Here is a 25,552-nt window from a genome sequence, read left to right on the forward strand (position 1 = left end):
TAATTGATGAATTATTGGAAATAATTCCTATGAAAGGAAAAACTGGTGCACAGGATATTTTTTCTGAAATAAAAACTGTAATAGATAAATATAAATTAAGTTGGGATAAAATGGTTGGATTTGCAAGTGATGGTGCAGCTGCTATGGTTGGTAAAAAAATGGAGTAGCAGTAAAATTAAGAAATATAGTGAAAGAAGAAAAATTTCAGAATAAATTTTGCACTATACATTGCATTATTCATCAAGAAGCACTTTGTGCCAAAAGTTTTCAGATGGATAATGTTATGGAAATAGTAACTAAAACAGTAAACTTTATCCGTGGACGAGCTCCGAAACATCGAGAATTTGTTGCATTGCTTGAAGAAATTGAAAGTGAGTATGGGGAAATAATTTATTATAATGAGGTGAGGTGGTTAGGTCGAGGGGCTGTTAAAATGTTTTTTGATTTAATAAATGAAATCAAAATTTTCATGACACAAAAAAATAAAACCATCGACGAGCTACGTAATGATACATGGATAACAGATTTAGCATTTCTTGTTGACTTAACCAGCCATTTAAATATTCTCAATAAAGAGCTGCAAGGAAAGAATAAACTTATCACTGACATGTATGCTTGTATTAAAGCTTTTAAAGTTAAATATGCAATTATGGGAAACACAACTGGAATCAAAAAATTTCGTACATTTCCTACATCTTAAATCCTGCCCTATTATTTCAAATGAAAAATCTCAAGAATATGCAAGAAAAATAGCATTATTAAGACAAGAATTTGAAGAAAGATTTAAATGATTTGGAGTCCGATTTTACATTATTTTCATTACCATTAAAAACAAATGTGAATAACGCATCAGAAAATCTACAAATGGAGCTAATTAATTTACAGATAAATCTTATTCAAAGATTTGAAGATACAGATTTGATTAACTTTTATTCGTACTTGTCAAAAGATAAATGCGCTCAGTTATGAATTTTTGCAATAAGAATAATCGCTTTGTTTGGGAATACATTTATATGTGAACAGTTTTTTTCGCAGTTGAAAATTAATAAGTCTAAGAAAAGAAAACGATTGACCGATGAGCAGCTACAATCTGCGATGAAGATAGTTTCTAGCAATTTTCTCCAAGGCTACAAACTTTATCAGAATCGAAATGCCATCAAGTGTCAAGTTGCAGTAAGAAATAAAGGGGTTTATAATTATTTACATAAAATATGTATTTTTTCTGTATGTGTCAAAGAAAAATTTAATAAATAAAAGAAAGAGAATAGGTTGCCATTATTTATTCTCAAGTTATAAAGGTTATAAAGGGGTGGTATCCATACATTAGGGGTACGTACGGTTCAATATATATATATATATTCACTCTCATTTTGTTAAAAAAAAATTCCGGCCTGTCAGCTGTTTTCACATCGTGCATGCAATTTGAGTTTGAGACCACTGGTCTACACCACCTAGCTAAAATTTTGGTATTTCCTAGAATGCTTCTTTCTAAGCACATAAAAATCATTGGACTGAACAATAAAGTTTCCATAATACAATATTGTAAAGCATTTGTCATATTGTTGGTTTTCAAATCCATGCTTTTCTGTTAATTTTCCATAAATGATATCTTAACTCAATTATAAAATTCAAAATTCTCTTCCCATTGCTGATAGGTAAGGGTATTGCAGGTGGGAAAAAATAATAATAGCCTACACTGTTGTAAGTAACAAAATACTATCACATTACATAATCTGTTCCAAATACACAGGACAAGAAGGCAGCTATAGAACATACGTTATATTCCAATCTGTAACAGATGTCACAGACTGGATCTCCAATGTTAAAGTACCTCTATTTAATGGCATTTACTGGAAGGCAACCATATAGAATTCTCCAAGCAAGATTTTGTCTGTTAAGGTATCCTTAGAACTTCAGTCAAGTATTAAACAAAGTGTTATTGTTAATACCCAAGAACTTCAGTAAAGTATTAAACAAAATGTTATTGTCAATACCCAAAATTCATGGTGGAAGAGGTTAAAGGTTTTCTTTAACCAAGTTTTGCTGTTATTCATGGAAAGAATGTCAGTGCCAGAATGCTGTAATGTTTAGGAACAATCTCAGCTTTTGGACCATTATAATCATTTATTCCAAATAATGGGAGATGAAAACCCTTGTACTAAAGAAGAAGGTGCTGCACACACATGTGATTAATCTACAATATTTTATGGATATTTGCAGCTGAATTGATTAAATAGCAGCATTTTAACACTGGAACCCCAAAGCCTCCATGCTTCTTTTATAGTTGAAGAAATTCTTTTTAACTTCTTGGTGTCTCAGCTGAACCATAAAAAAATGCACTGGTTTACTTAATTGTTTTTCTTCGGCTTTTGTAATGTTTATAATATTTATTATGTACAAATGAGTAGGGAAGATTATGGTTTTAAGTAGTATGGCTTTAGTAGAAAAGGAAAGCGGTCCAATCTTCAAAGGTTTCAATGTATTTGTATATAATTTTCATGTGTTAAGTCTTAAGTGCTGGAAGGACATCATGTTGGAGGTTTAATAGAGCATTAACAGCAGTAAGAAAGGATTAAAAATTATTTTAATTCTTCCAATATTTTGTCTCTGTTAATGAGATCTCCAGGGAGGTACAAACAAATGCTTGTAACACCCCCCCCCCCCCCCACACACAAAGGCAACACAACAATAAATGCAGTGCCAGCTCTAGGGGGTCCTGGCACCCCGATGCAAATTTAAGTGAGCACCCGTTACTTTCTTTTTAAAAATGTAGTTAATGTTTAAAGGTTAAAAACTCAAAACACATATTTTTATGTAAAGTCATGTACTTTAAAAAATACATATATTAACAACACAGCAAAAATTGCAAAACATACAAAAATGCACATAGACTAGAATTATAGATACATAAGTTGCCAATTACTGGGCTATGAGCTATTATAACTAAAGATGTATAAACCAGAAAAATTGCACAATGATAAGAATAATTTAATTTTTAATGGAAAAAGAAATGTATGAAAAAATTAAATTATTTAAAAGTTTATGTTTTTTGATTTTATAGAAACAAATCATCCAAAATTTCACTTGTTTCTAGTTTCTTGCAGATATCACCTTCCACTGCAATCATTGACACTCCAACCAGTCTTTCCTGTGAAATACTAGATCTTACATATGTTTTAATTAGTTTCAGTTGTGAAAATAATCATTCGCAACTTGCTACTGAAACTGGAAGTGTTCAAATATTCAAAGAGAAATTGTTAAATTAATAAAGACGCTTTCTAAATCATTTGCGTATATACAAGTATATTGCAATATTTTCAGTGGGTCTAAGCTGTCATTATCCTGCATGATGTCCTTTAGAATTTGTATTTCATTATATAATTTGGTGGCACAATTATCCTTTTCTTCATCATCAGTCAGCACAACTTATAAATCATTACAATGTTTTCTTAAACTATCCTCATCCATATGAGAAATTTCCTTAAAACTGGATAAAAACTGAAATATGTTAAAGTGACTTGTCAAGGGATCAAACCTTTCAGCCAAAGAATTAATAATAGTGTTCACAATTGGAAGAAAAAATTTAACTTTAAAGTTAGTTTGCAGATCAACTGGCGCTTAGTCCAAACATTTATATCAGAAAACAATATTTTCTTAAGTCGGCAAATATACTCCTTTTGAACTTTGGAGAAATTGCTAAATCTAATGCTAACTCTTTTGCCGATTCAAGTATAACATTAAAATATTCATCCGATCTAAATTCTTCAGTAAAGTTCATTAAATTATTTAGGGCATTTATAGATATTATCAAAAATATTATCATAAATTTTATGATAATATTATCATAAATTTCTACAGAAGAATCTAAAACTTCTCCAGTATTATATCTAAGCAAACGAAGAGCATCAATCCTCATCCATCTAGTATCAGATAAAGTTTTAAGTGCAATTTTTGTGTACTTTTTCAGTACATCCAATCATTTAGTCAAAGCAATAAAGAAATTATAAATTTCTTGTATAGTACTAAAAACTCTGTTTTAGTAATAACTAGAGCAGCATCAACGATCACCAAATTCGATGTGTGTGTGTGCTGCTCATTGATATTCGATGTGTCTGAACGGCACTGTTTTCCTCACAGGTTTGTCCCGTTATTGTATCCTTGTCTCTGCAAATGTCGGTGTACTTTTTCAGTACATCCCATCGTTTAGTCAAATCAATAAAGATATTATAAATTTCTTGTATAGTACTAAAAACTCACTGTTTTAGTAATAACTAGAGCAGCATCAACGATCACCAAATTCGATGTGTGTGCTGCTCATTAATATTCGATATGTGTCTGCATGGCACTGTTTTCCTCACAGGTTTGTCCCATTATTGTATCCTTGTCTCCGCAAATTTTTAATAACTAAATTTAAATCTGTAAATTTATCTAAGAGGTATGTGGATAAACCTTCAAACTTTTTGAGAAATTTAGTTAGCTGCCCTTTCTGTATCTCTTTTTCGAGTTCTTTTGCTGATTTTCTTTTTTTATTTGCAGCTCCTGATAATTTTTTTTTTCATCTCCATTATGTACAAATTTATTCTTAAGTAAAATATCTACTAAACAAAAAATTCAGTAAGACAAAAAAATGTAAAAAAAAAAAAAAATGAATGCTCAAAAGAAATGCATGAAATTTCCTTTGATTTGTAAAGCCTTACGTTCAATTTTAAATCTACTTACCACAGTGTGAATTAACTACACATTCACTGTGTAGTTTGCCCAAATGTCAGTTCGTAAGAGGTTAAGCTGAATACACCACCTCATGTCCTAACTGACAAATGTGCGCTGCATGTAAAAAAGAAAATCAGTAGTAGTGTAAGCCGCCCCGGACGAGTCCCCGGCTCGTTTAGTGCTTCTAGCAGCTCTCTACCACACATAGTGAAAAACAACTTGCAGTTGTAAAGTCGTAGTATATATTGCAATATATTTAGTGAATATCCACATTTAATAAACTCTGATATTAAAACGTGTTTTTATTTTCTTTTTTCTGCTCACTTCAGCGCCCAATGAAGAAGGCGTCCCGATGCAATGCATCGCCTGCTTACCATGTTAAGCCAGCCCTGAATAAATGCAACATGTGGATCTAACATTAAAGTCCTAACTAGGTGAGGCATCCTTTATGGGCTTTGTAGGAGGCCTAAGTTGTAAATTAGGATATCTGAAGATCAATGTTTCTCATATTTTGGGAAGTCTCCTACATCCATATTTATTAAAATTTGTTTGATTTCTTAGTGTAGCTGCAGATTCCAAAAACAGTCTTTCTTTTTTAAATTTACTGTGATGGAGTATGGTGCTTTTTTCTCCAGAAGATCCTGTGGGTGATATCCAATACATGGTCTGCAAGACCAGATTGACCAGAGCTGTTATTGCAGATGATGGCTGATCTATCTGTCTGTCTGTCCATAATTTGAACAGACAGGTATATCAGCCACCCACCTTGGACTGATACGCTGACATTTCAGAAGCTTCTGCTGCACAAAAAGAATTCTTAAAGATTAGAAATAAGCATATTAAAACGTATAATAATCTGTGCAATTCTAAATTACAGTTGCAAATTCAACCACTTTACACAATTCTGAATCTGTCTTCAGAAAGGCTAAACAAAAGATACTGTTGGCACCCTAAGCTTGGCCACACTTCACATACAACATAGAATGCGGAATCCATAACTTGGCTCTCGATATAGCCAACAACATTAGATTTGATGTCACTCATATATTCTTTCACATTCTTCTCCTCCGAAAAAGTAACCTATCTTCTAGCCAACTGGCAGCTCTCAGAAAGCCACAAAAACAAAAAGTATTGTTATCACCACAGTTGTCCTAAATGACACTGAATACAATTGTAAAATGAATATTATTCTCTGAAACTGAACTGCACTATCTACAACCCACTAAATTATGATCTCACCAAAACAGAGGTTAAAAAATTAAAAAGCCTACTAAAAAAAAAAAACATCTTCTTGGCCTCCTGACACCAACCCTCCTTGAACTCTTTTTATATTTTTACCTCACTGAAAAAGACCAAATTTCAAGAGGAATGTGAAAGCTTTACTGCAAGTTTAGGATGGTTTGACCATTTTAAAAATTAAACTGGACTGCATAACATAAGAATAATTGGGGAATCTGCTAGTGCTGATAAAGATTCTGTAGCCACTTTTCGTGAAGAATTGTAAAGCACAGTTCAGGAGGGTGATTACAACAATCGGCAAATATTCAACGTCGACGAAATTGGTCTCTTTTGGAAGTGTATGCTAACAAAAACTGTCCTAACTAAAAATGAAGCATCTCAACCATGATACAAAGTATCTAAAGATCGTCTTCGCTTTTATTAGGCAGCAATGCAGAATGCGACTTTAAACTCAAGCTTATATTAGTTCATCATGTGCAAAATCCAAGATCTAACATTATTAAAGAAATCAGCACAATTGGAAAAGAACTTGAATTTAATGACCTGGATAATGAAGATGTGAGAAACTTGCTCCAATCCCATTCAGAACAGTAAAGTGAGAATGATCTCCTTCAACGAAAAGAACAGCATGAATATGTAGAAGATGATAAGGAGTGCGAACAAGAAGAGAATGTTATGATTAAGAAGCTAACTGCAAAAGAACTTGAGCTAGTTTTCAATGACACTGAGTATTCTAATGAAATTTTGTATGATGATGATCCTGATAAGGAATGAAGCTTCAAAGTTTGCCGAAATTTTGATAAAGCAATCGCCAGCTATTGCAAATTGCATGACAAGATGAAAAAGTCGAGCACGATTCAAACATTTCTACTTAATTTTTTTGTAAAAAAGTAGCTCAAGCAAATGTTTAGATTTTAAGTAAACATTTAAGCAATTGATTTTTATCAACTTTGATGATTTTATCCTCTAATATAGCTTATACTGTAATTTTTTTCCAAATTTATGCTAACTGATGGATGGATTATAATTATTCCAATTGTTTATTGTATTCGCTTAACGCAATTTCACTTAGCGCAGATTAATTAATAGATTAATTAACTGCATTAAGCAAGGTTTTCCTGTAGTCATTTTATTACATTTATTTAACTGTTTTTGTAGTTCCTCATACAATTGTTCAAAATCCTTTTTTTCTATCTTCTTCAGGGGCATATACTCCTATGATTAAGCAGCTTCTATTTGATTTTTTAATTTAACTGTTATAATTCAATCATTTAGAAAATTGTACTTTCATATTGTATTTTTCCATTTAGTATCGATTAAAATACCCACTCCATTGGAAAATGTTAATCCATTCCACTATGTAATATAGTAAAACCATCTATGTCTTTTGTTCCCTTTAATTTCTTTTTTCATTTCTGTTATCACACTTATATTAGTACTTTTTAGTTATTTTAGTTATTCTACTTTCTTTGTTGTCATAATTCATACATTCCATGTTACTACTTTTAAAATGCCTGAGATTTCAAATTGATTACCTTTATCCTTTCTTGGTAGTTTTACATTATTTTTGTCCGATGAATTTTCCAACTAACTGATTTCATTGTTATAATGACAAACAATCATTTTTTATACAATTTCAGCATATCTCCCTAACCCATCCAGTGATGTAATAACCATATAAATGGGAGGCTACCACTGTTAATTAGTGTTTCTTTCTTCTAGGGTTACACGGTGATCAGCATTCATATTTATAAATTTAGGGACACAAAATCACACGTGTTGAACAGATTATTTTATTAATTACTAATAAAATAAAACTTGACGTTTCTCCCCCTGTATCGAGGTCATCAGCGGAAGGATACAAGTGTATAAGGAACCAAGCTATATGCTCCAGCTCTACTGGTAAACTAAATCTACATAGTTAATTAATCCTTTTCCCTAGCCTGACCTCTAGTGATAAAAAATAAATAAAAAAATTGTAAATAAATAAATAAAAAATAAAATAAATAAAAAAATAAAAATAAAAAAATAAATACAACTACAATAAACTGCTAAAGTCCTCATGTATTAATATTCTTCTGAATTTGTACAGTTCTGATTGTTATAATATGATTTCTTTCAGTTGCTGTTGAATGTTACAAACACTTCACCAGGTTGTCTTCTTGTCATGGGATTTTTCTATGGCTAGTTTAGGTCATTATACAGGTTGTAGATGGGTCCTCCACATTCTTGAAATGTTTAGGCCATCGTTTTTGTTGAGATTTGGGATGTGTTTGTGCATTTCACATGACTTTAAATTTTCTCTCAAACCAGGTTTTGGTACAGTGTAAGGACTTGGTATTTTTCCAATCAATTCTGTGGTATGTTTGGAGTGCGTGGTCAGATAGGCCGGTTTTTCCAAAATGGAGGTATTTAATGTGTCGTTTGTGTTCATCTTATCTGATTGGGATAGTTTGCCCTGTTTCCCCTATGTATGGTATGTTACATGTGCATCGTATTTTGTATACCCCTGGGTGGGCTAGGTGTGGAAGAGGATCTTTAGAAGAACTGAGTAGGTGTCTTAACTTATTTGGGAGTTTAAAGGTGGTTTTAATGTTGTATTTGCATAGTGTTCTGTCTATTTTTCAGAAATGCCTCTAACATAAGGAATAGCAATAGCATTCCTGAAATCTTTTTTGTTCTTACTGGTATCTTTAAGGAGGATCTTGTGAATAGTTTTTTTTACTGTATCCATTTTTTATAAATGTTTGGTTGATGATCTTGTTCCTGGTTTAGAGCTTGCTCATTAGAACAAATTGTTAGAGCTCTGTGTTTAAGGGTGCTTATGACACCTAGTTTCTGTGTTGGGTGGTGGTAAGAATTTTTGTGTATGTATTGGCCTGTGTGTGTAGGTTTGCGGTAAACTGAGAAGGAGAGACAGCCAGAGGGAAGACGTGTGACAAGTGTGTCTAGGAAAGGAAGAGAGTTGTTTTCTCCCATTTCAATGGTGAATTGGATACGGTTGTGTTGTTTGTTTAGGTGGCTAAGGAATGTATTTAGAGCTTCGCGGCCATAAGGCAAAATGGCGAAAATATCGTTGACGTATCTGAGCCAAATTTTGGGCTTTAGACATGCTGTCTCTAGAGCACATTGCTCAAAGTCTTCCATATAAAAGTTAGTTATTGGTGGGGAAAGCGGTGAGCCCATGGCTGTACCTTCTTTTTTGAAGGTAAAAATTGTTTTGCCACACGAAATATCCGGCACGGAGTACGTGGGCAAAGAGGGCCGTGATGCCGTGTGGAAATATGTTCTGTAGGAGCAAGATAGTGTCATTGATTTGGACACTTGTGAAAAGGGAAGTATGTCAAAGTTGACTAATAAATCTTGGTCGTTGAGTGTAATGTTTTTAATTTTATTAATGAAATGTTGTGTATTTTTCATGTAGGAAGGGGACTGACCTACCAATTTCTTCAACAATCGGACGTAGTGGTGTGCCTGGTTTGTGTATTTTTGGTAGGCCATAAATTCTGGGCACAAGGGCATAATAAGGTATTAATTTTTTTGTTGTTTCTTCGGGCCATGTGTGGATGGATTTGATTAATTCAATTGTTTTCTCTTTGTTACGTTTCATAGGGTTGTAGTTTACCATTTGGTAGGTGTTGTGGTCCGATATTAATTGGTTCATTTTTTCAATGTATGTTGTATGGTCTAAAAGGACAGTGGCATTGCCTTTATCTGCTTTCGTGATTAAAATAACTTCGTTATTTTTTAAGGATTTAAGGGCTAGATTTTCGGTTTTGTTTAAGTTGGTGCTTAGTTTTTTTGTTTGAATTTAGTATACACAATGTTTCCATTCATATTTTATCAGTGAAATTGGTGGCGAGGGATCTTAAACCTCTCTCGATATGATAAACAATATCGAGTTTGTTCACTGACCTTGGAGCAATGCCATAGTACAAACCTTTCTTTAGCAGTGAGAGTTCACATTGGGTCAGATTGTGGTTTGATTGGTTGATAACCAAGCTGTGGTCCGATGGTAGTTGGTTGCTCCTAACTTCGTTTGTGGGCGATTGGCTGCTCCTTATGATGTCGGTTTGTGATTGGCTGTTCCTTTTGTTGTGGCGTCCTGATGTTCTTGTGCTTTTCTGTTGTTGTAGGGCTTGAAATTTCATTACTAATTTTTCTTTGTTTTTCAGTAATAAGTGCTTGGCCAAGTAGTCTGTGATCCTGTCTAAAATCTCCCAAATTTCTGGAATAACGTAGTCGGATAGCTCTAATTTAAGTTGTAGAACTTTGGCTTGGGTAGATGTTAGGTTTTTACATGCCTCGTGGATTTGTTCTCGTAACAAGACCATCATGACGCCATAACAAAAGGAACAGCCAATCACAAACCGACATCATAAGGAGTAGCCAACCACCCACAAACGAAGTTAGGAGCACCCAACCACCATCGGACCACAGCTTGGTTATCAACCAATCGAACCACAATCTCACCCAATGTGAACTCTCACTGCTAAAGAAAGGTTTGAACTATGGCATTACTCCGAGGTCAGAGAACAAACTTGATATCATTTATCATATCGAGAGAGATTTAAGATCCCTCCCCACCAATTTGGCTGATAAAATACGAATGGAAACATTGTGTATACTAAATTCAAACAATAAACTAAGCACCAACTTAAACAAAACCGAAAATCTAGCCCTTAAATCCTTAAAAAATAACCAAGACATTATAATCACGAAAGCAGATAAAGGCAATACCACTGTCCTTTTAGACAGTACAACACACATTGAAAAAATGAACCATTTGATATTGGACCACAACACCTACCAAATGGTCAACTACAGCCCCACAAAACATAACAAAAAGAAAACAACTGAATTAATCAAATCCATCCACACAGGGCCTGAAGAAACAACAAAAAAATTAATACCTCATTATGCCCGTGCACCTAGAATTTATGGCCTGCCAAAAATACACAAACCAGGCACACCACTACATCCGATTGTTGAAGGAATTGACAGCCCAAATTATCACTTAGCCAAAAAATTAGCAGCCACATTCAAGGAATTGGTAGGTCAGTCCCCTTCCTACATAAAAAATACACAACATTTCATTAATAAAATTAAAAACATTACACTCAACGACCAAGATTTATTAGTCAGCTTTGACATAACTTCCCTTTTCACCAATGTCTAAATCAATGATGCTATCTTGCTCCTACAGAACATATTTCCACATGGCATCACAGCCCTCTTTGCCCACGTACTCCACGCCAGATATTTCGTGTGGCAAAACAATTTTTACCTTCAAAAAGAAGGTACAGCCATGGGCTCACCGCTTTCCCCACCAATAACTAACTTTTATATGGAAAACTTTGAGCAATGTGCTCTAGAGACAGCATGTCTAAAGCCCAAAATTTGGCTCAGATACGTCGACGATATTTTCGCCATTTGGCCCCACGGCCGCGAAGCTCTAATTACATTCCTTAGCCACCTAAACAAACAACACAAACATATCCAATTCACCATTGAAATGGGAGAAAACAACTCTCTTCCTTTCCTAGACACACTTGTCACACGTCTTCCCTCTGGCTGTCTCTCCTCCTCAGTTTACTGCAAACCTACACACACAGGCCAATACATACACAAAAATTCTTACCACCACCCAACACAGAAACTAGGTGTCATAAGCACCCTTAAACACAGAGCTCTAACAATTTGTTCTAATGAACAAGCTCTAAACCAGGAACAAGATCATCAACCAAACGTTTATAAAAAATGGATACAGTAAAAAAACTATTCACAAGATCCTCCTTAAAGATACCAGTAAGAACAAAAAAGATTTCAGGAATGCTATTGCCATTCCTTATGTTAGAGGCATTTCTGATAAAATAGACAGAACACTATGCAAATACAACATTAAAACCACCTTTAAACCCCCAAATAAGTTAAGACACCTACTCAGTTCTTCTAAAGATCCTCTTCCACACCTAGCCCACCCAGGGGTATACAAAATACAATGCACATGTAACGTACCATACATAGGGGAACAGGGCGAATTATCCCAATCAGACAAGATGAACACAAACGACACATTAAATACCTCCATTTTGGAAAAACCGGCCTTTCTGACACGCACTCCAAACATACCACAGAACTGATTGGAAAAATACCAAGTCCTTACACTGTACCAAAACCTGGTTTGAGAGAAAATTTAAAGAGTCATGTGAAGTGCTCAAACACATCCCAAATCTCAATAAAAATGATGGCCTAACCATTTCAAGAATGTGGAGGACCCATCTACAACCTGTATAACGACCTAAACTAGCCATAGAAAAATCCCACTACAAGAAGACAATCTGGTGAAGTGTTTGTAACATTCAACAGCAACTGAAAGAAATCATATTATAACAATCAGAACTGTACAAATCCAGAAGAATATTAATACATGAGGACTTTAGCAGTTTATTGTAGTTGTATTTATTTATTTACAGATTTTTTTATTTTTTATTTTTATTTATTTATTTTATTTTTTTATCACTAGAGGTCAGGCTAGGGAAAAGGATTAACTATGTAGAATTAGTTTACCAATAGAGCTGGAGCATATAGCTTGGTTCCTTATACACTTGTATCCTTCCGCTGATGACCTCGATACAGGGGGAGAAACGTCAAGTTTTATTTTATTAGTAATTAATAAAATAATCTGTTCAACACATGTGTTTTTGTGTCCCTAAATTTATAAATATGAATGTTAATTAGTGTGATGAAGTTAAAGAGGCTAAACAACCTGATTAGATGGATTGCTATTGAATGCTTTAAGAAATGATCAAATACATGACTTTTCAATGCATGATGGTGTCATGCATCCATGCATTTCCTATTACTTGCAAATTAAAGGACATGAACATTCAGCAAAAGAGAGCAAAGGGGAAGGGAACAGCTAAAACAGTAGATATCAATTATGTAAGACAACAAATAAAAAAAATTTAATCAAAAACTTACTGTTTTACTTTATCTGGAATGCATACATGATCCATTGGTATTAAATCAGATAATTCCTGCAAACTGTTTACAAAACGAAGTTTCCTGCTAAATTTTGAACTGCAAAAATTCAGAAAAGGATAAAGTTGTGAATACCTACATTATTAAATTTCTTAATAAGCATTTTAATTATGCACTCCTAAAAGATACTTATTTCTAAGATGTATAATTTTTTCATCATGTTATGGTGTCATGAGCTTCCATAACTTAGATTGTATAGATGAGCCCTTTGGTTGGAAAGACCTGGGTTCAAACCCCGTTTATAAAGTGAGGATGCCAGTCTTATACAGAAGTGGAGAATTTTTTTCCCGTCCTTGGAAACTTGGGTTTTTCATTCTTCAATTAGGGAATGCTACTTGTCCTAAGGAATGAATGGGCTGAAGAAAAAGATAATGTCATTAAGTACCTCAGCACTGCTCTATTAATATACAGCTTTCAACTTGTATGCTTAAATATTCTATTGTTATATTATATCTTTTCTTGACCTAAACGTTAAGTATATGAAAAATATAAAATCTAGGAGGAGATATCGCAATAAGGTTGGTAGTTAGAGTTCACTGTTTATTTATAAGATTTCTGAAAAAATATGGTATTCAAAAGATTTAATGCCACACAATACCTCTGTCAAGTATGTTGGTGAGGGAAAAAGAGAGAGAGAGAGACTGAATAATGGAAGCTTTTCTAAGAATATGCTTTATTTTCCTTTGGTAGCTGTTGTTCCGTAAGTTATCAAAAACGCAAGATATGGGCAAGTTTCAAATATTATCTATCTTATTGCTGTGAAACAAATATATGAGAATATAAGCTTAATGTAATGAAATTTACTGTATGGTATTCATGACCAAAGCATAGCTTCTCTGTTTTAACTTATACCTGGCATGAAATTATTTTCTTGCTTTCATCTTTACTTTATTCAACCATAAGCAAATGATCTATTATTATTATTATGGGCAACTCCAAGGAGTCCTTAGACTCATCGAGGGAGGCCCTAACATCATGTCAAGAACAACTATTCGACATTCACACAGCATCTATCATACCTCGCCTTGAACTGATTCAAAGTCATGGCACCCGCAACAGACTCTGGCAGCTTATTCCACTCATTCACCACTCTCCTAGTAAAAAAACATAGCTCTAACACCCTTGCTAACCACACTCTTACCCAGCTTCCATGTATGGTCCCTAGTCCTCCCGCCACAGGTCCTATTCTGAAAAATATCTTCTGAATTAATCTTATAGAAACCCTTCAGTAATTTGAATGTCTCAATCATATCCCGCCTTTTCCGCCTATCAACCAATTTCTGCAACCCACAAATCTTCAACTTGTTCTCATAAGGTGCATTCCATAGACCTGATATCATCTTGGTCACTCGTCTCTGGATCCAAAAAAAAACCAGCTATGACGTCTATAGATGTCCAGTTAAATCTGGATATGATTCTGTAACACCCCTTGAATAATATGGATAAGAAGTGCAATTTGGTCTTGCTATTTCATCCACCTTGCCAGTAGGGAGGTTAATGTTTATTTATGTGGTTTGATTCTGCATTTATATTTCATTTTAGTTGAGGCACATGTCCTTACATAGTGAGCATGCTCAACAGCATGGTATATATGTGTGTCGAAAGGGGGGGGGGGAGATGGTGCATGCCTACTGATATGTATCACAGTTCAGTCATGCATCAGACAAACTCCAGTAAATGTTGCTAGTAGCTACGGCATGCTCTACAATATTGGATTTAAATATTGTACTGTATTAAATTGCTTTTAACATGAATTCATAGTATTTTTAAACTTGAAAATATCTTAAATACCTTATGGAGACCACTGATTTGAAGACTGGAAGCAGCATAAAAATCAATGTGAAGTAGAGGTCAATGAGGAGCATGAAAATAATTTTTCAAAACACCTGTAAAATTCATTCATCCATGATAAAAGATCGATTTCTGATAGTGAATTAGTGGATACTGTTATTGGATTCAGTAATTAGTGGATTCAGAATGGAGAGGCATAATGTTATAATTTTTACTTAGATAAACACTTCAAACCTTCAATGACAGCTCCAAAACCCTCCAGACATTTGATTTCTAATAAATCCCAGGTTTGAAAACTGATTGTGCAGGTTTTTTCTATAAAAGGATTTGGAAAGTGATTTTTGCTGAAGAATTCCTCAATTTGTTAGTTTAAACAGACTAATTACATGCTCTACAAAAACTTGCAAAAATCTTCTAGACTACATAAATGAAAATATACTGATTATTCATAAATTAGATGTTTTCTTGGCTTATTGCAGCATATCTAAGAGCCCAATACTTTTTCTTATATAAAACATTAGAACATTGGATGTTCTGTACAATGCACCATTTTGTGTTCTGTCATGAGTTTCCAAATAAGTTGAAATTGCTATTTCATTTCTTACATAATTAGAATACATAATATCACTTCAGTGATATTATAATTATGTATCCAACCGATGACTGTGTATTGATCAATCAATGGTCCTCTAGCATTGCCAATATATAAAAAAATAAAAGACAAAAATATGGTATTGTTAAATTGTGAATGAAAGTAATTTGTAAATTATAATACTTCATTCATGTTTAACAATCCTCCATGTCATAAGCATCATCATGCATATCAAGGATTTAGGCCTAGCATGGCCTGTTCCATAGAAGTCATCATTGAATCGTTTAAGAGGACGTCCTGGTTTTCTTTTTCCTAATGGCTTGTATTTTAAGGCTTGTTTTGGTAATCTTTCTGTTTTCATTCTTTGAATGTGTTCCATCCATTTATGTTTATATTTTTAAAATTTTTCTATTACTGATTCTTGTTTTAATTCTTTCATAATTTCTTCATTTCTTTTGTGATCAAATAGGGTATACTTTGCAGTTTATCTCATAAACTTCATTTATGCTGTTTTTAATCTTTGTTTGTCTTTTTGTTTTATTGTCCAGATTTCGCTTCCATACATTAAGACTGGTAGGGCTAATGTATTGTATACATTACAATAATTTTAGTCTGGTTTGTTTTTGAACTAGGTTTGGTTTAAATATAGAGTTAATTACATCTGTTATTTTTAAATATTTTGCAATTTTTACGTTTATATCTTTTTCATTTTCATATATGATTGTACATTTCATATATGATGATTCCTCATTTCAAGACTATGTTGATGTGATCACATCAATGGTACCAAGAGTAGAAGACATCCTTTCCAACCACCTTGGTGAAGAAGAAGAGGAAGAAGTGGTTTTAGAAGACTGTGATCAAGAACCTACCGTCTCTACTAGTAAAGAAGCAATGGAAGCTATCTCTGTTTTGAGTCGGTATATTGCAAGTGCATCAGGAGACGATGGGACATTTAATATCTTATGCACTGTGGAGAGGCAGGTGGAACATATAAGAGTGCAGAAACAGCAAAAACAATCAACAATTAAAGATTTATTTTTAAATGTAAGTAATTGTAAATTCATTTATTTTCAGTTATTAAAATTTGTAATCTAGTATGTAGAGTCACATATTAGCAGTAAGTCATCTTTTAGCCTCTTTTTAATGTTTTTTATATTTCCTGCTATTTACACTTTTTTCCACCAGTCCCCTGGAAAGTGTAAAAAAAGGGGTTTTACTGTATGTGGAATAAGGAGTAGCCATAGTATTCAACACAAAATACGAGGCTAATCTTCTTGAATGGCAGTCAGTCTCAAGTAGAGTAATGTGGGCAAATATGAGAATGGGGAACTGGACAATGAGACTTATTTGTGCCTATGGTCCCACAGAAGGTTCTACTAAGGTAGAAGTGGAGGAATTTTTTGAGGCTTTAGAAAAAGCAACTGACACAATGAAAAAGGAAAAGTTGGTCCTTGTTGGGGATCTAAATAGTAGAGTAGGAAATGATTGTGAGACATACAAAAATATTTTGGGAAAATTTGGAGAAAAGAGCAAAGCTAATAATAATGGCAAATATCTGTTGGATTTCTGCTCAGGACATGGACTGGTTATTACTAACACCATGTTCCAACATAAAAATGTGCACAAATTCACATGGAGAGAAGAGGCTAGGAATAAGAAAAGTCTCATTGACTATGTTATTGTTGATAGTGATGTTTTCTCCCTGGTGCAGGACACCAGAGTGTACAGAGGATTTGAAATTGGAAGTGATCACTATTTAGTCTTGAGCAGGATAAAATTGAATTTCATATTGAAAAGAATAACATGTAAGAAAGTTTTAAAGCGAATAAAAGTTGAGCAGCTCTCAGATGTAAACTGTAGACTAAAATACAGAAATATTATTGAAAAGAAAATGAAAGAGTTTGAGAACAGGAATCAAACCTTGGAGATTCAGTGGCAAACTCTGAAGGAAACATTGTTTGATTCTGCCAGAGAGGCATGTGATGAGGTTGTGTGCAAAGATAAAAAAATCAGAACTCCCTGGTGGACACAGGAAGTTAAAGAGGCAGTGAAGGAAAAGAAGAAAGCATATCAAAAGTTCCTGTGAAATAAGTCAGCTTGTGCTCTTAGAGAATATAGAGACAAATGCAAGAATGCTAAACACTGTGTAAAACTAGCTAAACAAAAGTCATGGGAGGACTTTGGCAAGAATATAGAAAATAAATATCAAGAAGGTGGCAAAATATTCTGGAGGTTGTTGAAGAAGCTTAGGAATGGAGGAAAGAGTGCTGTAAAAGGAATTAGAGATGATAAAGGTGAAATGAAAACAGGAGAAAAAGATATCCTTGAAGTATGGAGTAATTACTTTGAAAAACTGCTAAATGAAACAAGCAGTGATGACAGCACAGTGATACAAAACACTGACCAGGCATGCAGTCAGGAATACATATCCATACTTGAAGTAGAAAAAGCCATCAAAGGCTTGAAATGTGGAAAGGCAGCAGGAGTAGATGATATTCGACCAGAAATGCTGAAGTATGGTGGTATAAGAGTCTTACAGTGGCTGCACTGCATAGTTCAGAAAGCCTGGACAGAGGGACGAATTCCCGATGATTGGAGTAGAGCTCTCATAGTACCCATATATAAAAAGGGAAATAAAACTGAATGTGAGAATTACAGAGGTATTTCCCTACTGAGTGTTCCTGGCAAGATCTATGCAAGTATACTTGAGAAACGGTTGAGAAGAATTGTGGAAGAAAAGCTTGGTGAAGAACAAGCTGGATTCAGGCCAAATAGAGGCTGTCAGGATCAGATCTTCACTTTACGACAAATAGTCGAGAAAGCATGGGAATATAACAAAGATCTGTATTTAAGTTTTGTCGATTTGGAAAAGGCATATGACAAGGTGCCAAGAGAGAAGCTATTCAATACGCTGCAGTTGTATGGTGTCAATGGGGCATTATATCAAGCAATACTTAGTCTTTATTTGAGTTGTGAGTCAGCAGTTAGAATTGAAGGAAGTACAGGAAGATGGTTTAATGTTAAATCTGGTGTGAGACAAGGATGTACATTATCCCCTTTGTTATTCATTATCTATATGGATCACATTTGAAGGAATGTGGTATTAAACCTGATATCAAAATTGGAGATGTTAATGTCAGCTCTTTGCTTTATGCGGATGATGTTATACTTCTAAATAAATCCGCTACAAGTCTGCAAGATTCTCTGACTAAATTGAATAGCTGTTGTAATAGATATGGTATGAAGGTCAGCAATAAAAAGACAAAGACAATGAAAATAGGCAGAATCATTGAAAATGTCAACTGTGTTGTGAATGGAGAACCTGTGGAACAAGTAAAACATTTCAGCTACTTAGGCACAATTTTTACTGAAGATGGTAAACTAAATATAGAAATAGACAACAGAATCAGCAAAGCTGGTATCGTGGGAAGTCAATTGAATAAATTCATATGGAATAAGAAAGAAATTAGTCGGAACACTAAATTAGCTGTATACAAGACTGTGTTCAAACCAATTTTAACTTATGGATCTGAGAGCTGGGTCAGAAGTAAAACACTTGACCAAAGACTAGAGACCGCAGATATGAGAGTCCTGAGAAAGATTAGAGGCGTGAACAGATGGCATCAATGGCAATATCATATTAAAAATGAGGATATTAGGAAAGAACTTGACATTGTCAGCATCCAGGAATGCGTTAGCAGATCTAATCTGAGGTGGTATGGTCACTTAAATAGAATGGGAGAGGAAAGATTAGCAAACCAAGTGTTCTCTGCCAGGTTGGCAGGAAAACGACCCAGAGGAAGACCAAGATATAGGTGGATTGATACGGTACAAAGTGCCTTAGACGATAGAAATATAAGATCTGATAATGTTGGAGTCTTGACAAGTAACAGACTGATTTGGAGGAAAATTGTAGATAGGAAGTTAGTAATGATGTAATTTTTTCATGTAGTACTGTCATATCCTGTACACCCCTTGAGGGTACATGGCAGGAATTTGATGATGATGATGATGATGATGCTAATGAGATTTGATTGGTCACTGTCAAGGAAACCGAGTTATTTTTAGGTAGCGCGTGATTGAAGCGTGGAGTACTGTATACAAAGGGAGAAGCGAGTTGCTATGAGCTGAACTGGTCAGAACCGGATTTTAGCGGGAAAGAGGAGAACAGAGTTAATTCAAAAAGGAAAGTAAGATATAGAGAGAAGCTCTCGAGACAGCATAGAGATAAGTAGTGAGTGGCAGAAGGGGAATTAATACATGCCGATAATCGACTAGGAAAGTACAAGGAATTAATAGGCATTTTGAATTACTTCTATGGGAGTTCTGATACTACGATAAATTCCAAATGGTTAGCGGAAGAATAGTGCAGAACTGAAGTTAATATATAGCAGAAAATAAGGAATTAGTAGATAACTTAAACCAAGTGCATCAAGACTTGTGTATTTCTGTGTCTATAATTCAGTTATTATAGTGGAAGATTTCTTTGAATTGTGTTGCCATAAAGTAAAAGTCAACCAGAATTTCAAACGTGCCTATGCAAATTTGATGTGCAGAAGCAGTAATCCGGTAAGAGTTGTCCTTTTTATAACCTGTGTGAAGCAATAACAGTTAACTCCGTCGGATATATTTTGACCTTAGCTGTGATGTTATGTCAATTAATGGTTGGATGTTAAATGTACTTAAGTACTTTCTCCTCGAAATAATAAGTGTTATGTTGATCTATTAAGTGTTAGCTGACTGAGAAAGAATATAGTGTAGCCTGTCATAAGATAGTTATTGTAACATTTGGAAGGTTAAACTTTTAAGAACTATTCTCAACTTGATTGACTGAGCATAAAGAACTGAAAAATGAATGTTTGATAGTTAATGGATTGTAATTATTCTGAATACTTTAAACTGAGCTGATATATTTATGATTTAATTCATCTAATTGGGTAGAAAGAACTATGTGAAAGAATTACTGATGCTTTAAGAATTAAGAAGTGTCAACATTGGCCATAATCCTCAAACCTAAATAAGAAGTTACTAATATCTGAATATGAATTTTTGTAATTGTTCAATTTGATAACCCTTTTGCAGATAGTTATACTTGAATGTATATGTTGTACTATTCCACATTAAATGTTTTCTTTTATTGAGTTAAACTTGGTGTTTGCCTGATTTTCTTTCATTGCACCGCTCATAAAATTAATCGGACCTTTGCGGAAGCCTTAAAAGCTATTAATAACCTCGGCCTGAAGATTAAGTGATAATATAAGTATAGTCGATGATTGATTCCTCTATATTATTTAGACTAATCTGAATATAGGGTGGCGCAGTATAATATAAATTTCTTTATATTCAGATGAGCATCAATCAAAATCAAATGAATAACAACGGAATTTAAAGAGGTAAAGATAAGATTAACAAACCAACAAAAATGGAACAGTCAGTTAAGTGGGACGTTCCAACAGTATCAAGCTTTATCAATTTCTCAATCTAGGAAGTATTGTTTTGTAAATACGAATTTATTGTGGGAAATGTGAAATGTCTCAAAATATGAGCCATACTTCAGAAGTTGTCATCCGTCTAACGAAGTAGTTCCCAAACTGTGTGCTGTGGTGCCATGAAATATTCCAATATTTTCACTCAAATGACACTTAGTCTACATGGTTTTAGAATCGAACCAGTACTGTGTTGATGTATCATGTGAAAATCAACGTGGAACAGGAAATGAGAGTGGCTGTGTCTAGTTTGATTCCATGATTCGAAAAGATGTGCAGTGAACAACAGGCTCACCTGTGCACTAATTACAATTTATTCATTGAATGATTCGATTGTTCAAAATATATACTTATTTTAACACTTATTACATAAATTGTTTGTGTAAATAAATAGTTATTAATAATAAAATAATAGAACAGATAAATACTTTCAGTTATCTTGGATGTGAAATATCATATGAAGGAGAAAAAGACATGAAATTAAAAACTTCAAAATTTTTACAGGTTATAGGCCTGATAAATAGAACACTCAACCCAACAAGATAAACAAAGAATAAAAACAAGTGAAATGAGATTTATGGGAAGAACTGCAAAATACAAATTATTAGATCAAAAAAGGAACGAATACATATTAATAGAACTAAAAACAAAATCAATAGAAAAAAAAACTAAACAATTATAAACAAAAATGGATTGAACATGTAAACCGAATGGCCAACACCCGACATTCTAAACAAATACTAAAATATAAGCCAATTGGAAAGAGAAGGCAGGGTAGACCTCAAAAAAAGGATATTGGATGGATAATGAGACCGGAACAGACCAATATGGTCTATACCTGTAATTAGTGTTATGATGATGATAATGTTTGTGAATTTGAAATATGCATCTCATTTATTTTTTTAACTTAGCCAACATAAATGCACCAACTGCGCACTGCAACTGCAGTGCACAGTTGGTTGGCCGAGTGGTTAGTGTACTCGCTCTCCAGCCAAAAGGCTGCGGGTTTGAATCCCGCCATGGGCATGGATGTTTGTGATTGTCTGTGAAAATAGTGGTGGTGGTGATGGGCGGTAGGTGGCGTTGGTGTAGATGATGATGATAGTTGCAGTTCATTGTAGTTGGTGGCTTGAGTGGTGGCAAAGGAGAGTTGCAGAGTAGGTTCCCTTCCTTGATGAGGCCTTGGACTCCTTGGAGGTGTGATGTAATAATAACTGTTAGGTAGGCCTACATTCTGACTTTGGGTGCCGTGGAAAAATCCTGATACACTAAGGACGAAATGAACCAAAACAGTTTGGGAATCACTGGTCTAATGGAAAATCGTGAGGATATAAATTATATGCAGATAATTTGTATAATTCCATTTCTTTGATGAAACTGCTATATAGCTGATCAATGTATGTTTGAACAAAATTCTCAAAAATACCCAGAAAGAAAATATTAAAGAAATAGTAAACCAAAAAGTAAAAAAAGGTGGAATAATGTTGAGTGTTCTGGTTTTCTAATAATTTGTAAATGGAAAGACGAGAAACATAATGGAAATAGAAATGGAAAAATTTATGAAGAGCCTTTTTAAGAATAGAGCCTCCATAGCTCAGTCTTCGGTATAGACAAAGCCCTTTGGTTGGAAAAACCCGGGTTCGATTACTGTCCATGATGTGAGGAACCTTTATCTGCTCACTTTCGACTAAAGGTGAGTTAGCCAGTCTCATACAGAGGTAGAAATCTTAAAGAAACAATAAACCAAAAAGTAAAAAAAGGTGAAATAATGTCGAGTGTTCTGGTTTTCTAATAATTTGTAAATGGAAAGATGAGAGACAATGGAAATAGAAATGGAAAAATTTATGAAAAGCCTTTTTAAGAATAGAGCCTCCGTAGCTCAGTCATCGGTATAGCATTCATTCAGTAATCAAACCTTTGAAAAACCCAGGTTTGATTACTGTCCATGACGTGAGGAACCTTTATCTGCTCACTTTCAACTAAAGGTGAGTTAGCCAGCCAGCCTCATACAGAGGTAGAGGGTTTTTTCACCTAGAAACTCTTTTTTTTTTTTACCTCAGAACAGACAAACTGGCTCCATAAACGCATATGGATCTACAGTCATAAAATACCAACTTAATCCCTCATTAGGAGGGATCAACCCATCCTAAGGGATTGGGGGGAAAATGCAGGAGACCCCATATGAAATAAATAACAAAAGAATGTCTAAAATAGACAGATATGATCAAATGCTTTTTCATTATTCACTTCTGACAGACAGATGCAATAAAAAAAAAATGATTCCTTGTATATTTATTTAAAATCTATATAAAAATGCCTATTTACTATATCACAAGAAAATCAATTTCAATATAAGATTTTTATTATATGTTTGACTGGGAAAAAAATATATATATATATAATTAATAAAAATAAAATTACAAATTCATCCTCATTACATTATTTGGAAGAGAATCTATACCACCATGCAGAAAACAGTGACCAGTGCAGCCACGTGTATCATTATCCCATTTGTGACAATGGCATCATTAGCTTTCTATATACAAGCTGTTTTAAAAAGTATTCTTAATTCCTAATTTCTTAATTATTATTCTCAATTCATTCATTCATTTCGTATGGTGATTCAATGGCCTCAAGCCCCTTTTACGGGGAGGTACGGCACCACCTCAATCCCCTCTATTTTTATCTGGGCTCAGGACCAGCATAGCTGACAATTCAGACCTATGGCTGGAAGGATTGTCTTAAGTATTCCTGACTGTATTCGTGTGTGTTCACGGGGCTGGTTTGCCTGCTTGCGGATGAAAAACCCCAGATAAACTGGAAGAAACCCTGCTGTCCACACCCAAGACCGGCTAACTTGGCTATGGCTGAGGAAGGTCCTCAAGCTCCTCACGCTGTCGACGGGAATCAAGCCTAGGACACTCCTTCCCCAGGCATATGGTTGCGAAGCACATAGCCACTAGGCTAACTGAGCGGACATTCTCAATTAGTATTCTTAATTATATAATACTTCTGTATTATATAAATGTGAATAATGTTATTTTGAAGAAAAAAAAAAAATACACACATACAGCCTTCCCTGTTAAGTCAATCCCACCTTTCTATGGTGTTGCCTATTTCTACAAAAGGAGCTCTGCCATCTCTAGTGTGTATTCTTGCTGGAAAATAATACTTTCCTAGTAGGATGAAATGCCAACTAGATGTACTAGGTTGTAGATGAACTTCATTGCCTGGTGAAACTACCACCAAGCTTACTGGAGGCAAAGGCTATGTTTGGTTTCCAGTTCCCTCCCTCCATTTCAAGGACATATTAATACCCAGCACCCAAAGATAAAGCTGACTTCTGCATCTGCTGCAAAGAAAACAAAGCACCTCCTTCCATACTAGTAACTGAGTATCATCATATACCTCATGTGGTTTTCCAGCCAAAAGTCATAATAATACTAAATAACCTTGAAACCGAAAAAAAAAAAAAAAAGTCTTTTTGTACTGATGGCATCTTTCCAATCATACTCAAACATTGTGTCCAGAGCTAACACTTATCCTCTATCATCTTTTCAGTTTTCTATACTACAGTTGGCACTTACCTCAACAGATGGAATCAAGCATATATCAAACCCATTCCAAAAAAGGGAGATACAAGCCAATCATCCAAATACAAACTACTTGCCATCACCTGAATCAGTACCTAGAGACTCACAGTTAATTAGTGACAACCAGTATAGATTCTGCCATTTCAGTCCAGTGGTGGGTGATGCTGGCTGATCTCAGATTATATCACCCACCACTGGACATGTGCCATGGAAAGGTTCAGAGAAATGTGCACTGCAGCTCTCAACATTTCCAGGATTTTTGATTGTGTTTGTCTTCAAGGCCTGCTTTGCAAATTGCCTTCCTTCAGTCTACCTGCCACTGTATATAATTGAACAAGAAGATTTCTCTCTGATTGTTTGCTGTGTCATGGTCGACAGCATACTCTCTTCAAACTTTGCCACCAATGCAAAAGTGTTTCAGATCTTTATTCTATCATCTACCCTCTTTCTCCAACACATAAACAACATACTCTCAATCACCACTAATCCTATCCACAGATGTGCCAACAACAGTACACTCCATTCATCCTATCCTTTCAACATACCATGTAGTTTTTAGACATCTCAAGCTTCAAGATCATCTGCAACCATGCCTTAAATACTGATCTCCATACCATCCTTCAAAGAAGCAAGGATAGCCTCACCACCTTCATTGTCATCAAAATATACTCCTGCCTTTTCCTCTCACAAAAGGGATCTCAGCTCACCTTCTCTTAGCCTTGGAATGTACAAATTAATAGACATGATCGATCTCTCTCTCTCTCTAGCATCAGAATGCGATTTACTTCCAGCCTTTCCTGGCATAAATACATTATATCAATATCTTCCACAGCCTCTAAAAATCTAAGTATTCTTTTCCACTGAAGAAGCTATTTTACACCCACCCAGCTACTAATCCTAAATAAATTCCAAATCTGCCCATCCTTAGAATACTGCTCATACATCTGGGGTGGTGAACTTAAAATCTCCCTAAAAATTCTTGATGCTGTACAGAGAGCAATTTGGTTCATAGATGACCCTTCCCTCACAACCTCAATCTCACAGATGCAATTTTTTAAGCTCTGTGTCTCTTTCAGGTGCTTCCATGATCACTG

At 34.6% G+C, this 25,552-nt stretch overlaps 1 protein-coding gene across 4 annotated transcripts in view; it reads right to left on the reverse strand.

Annotated features, from left to right (window-relative positions):
* The window catches only part of LOC150100307 (uncharacterized), a 495,437-nt gene that overhangs the window by 30,705 nt on the left and 439,180 nt on the right, over positions 1-25,552 (reverse strand). For all 4 annotated transcript variants that reach the window (XM_090402566.1, XM_090402565.1, XM_090402567.1 and 1 more), the window contains one exon: positions 12,934-13,032. In XM_090402566.1, the coding sequence (XP_090258692.1) occupies positions 12,934-13,032 (99 nt within the window). The remainder of the gene's footprint in view (positions 1-12,933; positions 13,033-25,552) is intronic.

The sequence above is a fragment of the Typopeltis vanoorti genome, chromosome 13 (genome assembly GCF_054136105.1).
Source record: "Typopeltis vanoorti isolate ZY-2024b chromosome 13, IOZ_Tvanoo_1.0, whole genome shotgun sequence".
NCBI classification, from domain to species: Eukaryota; Metazoa; Arthropoda; class Arachnida; order Uropygi; family Thelyphonidae; genus Typopeltis; species Typopeltis vanoorti.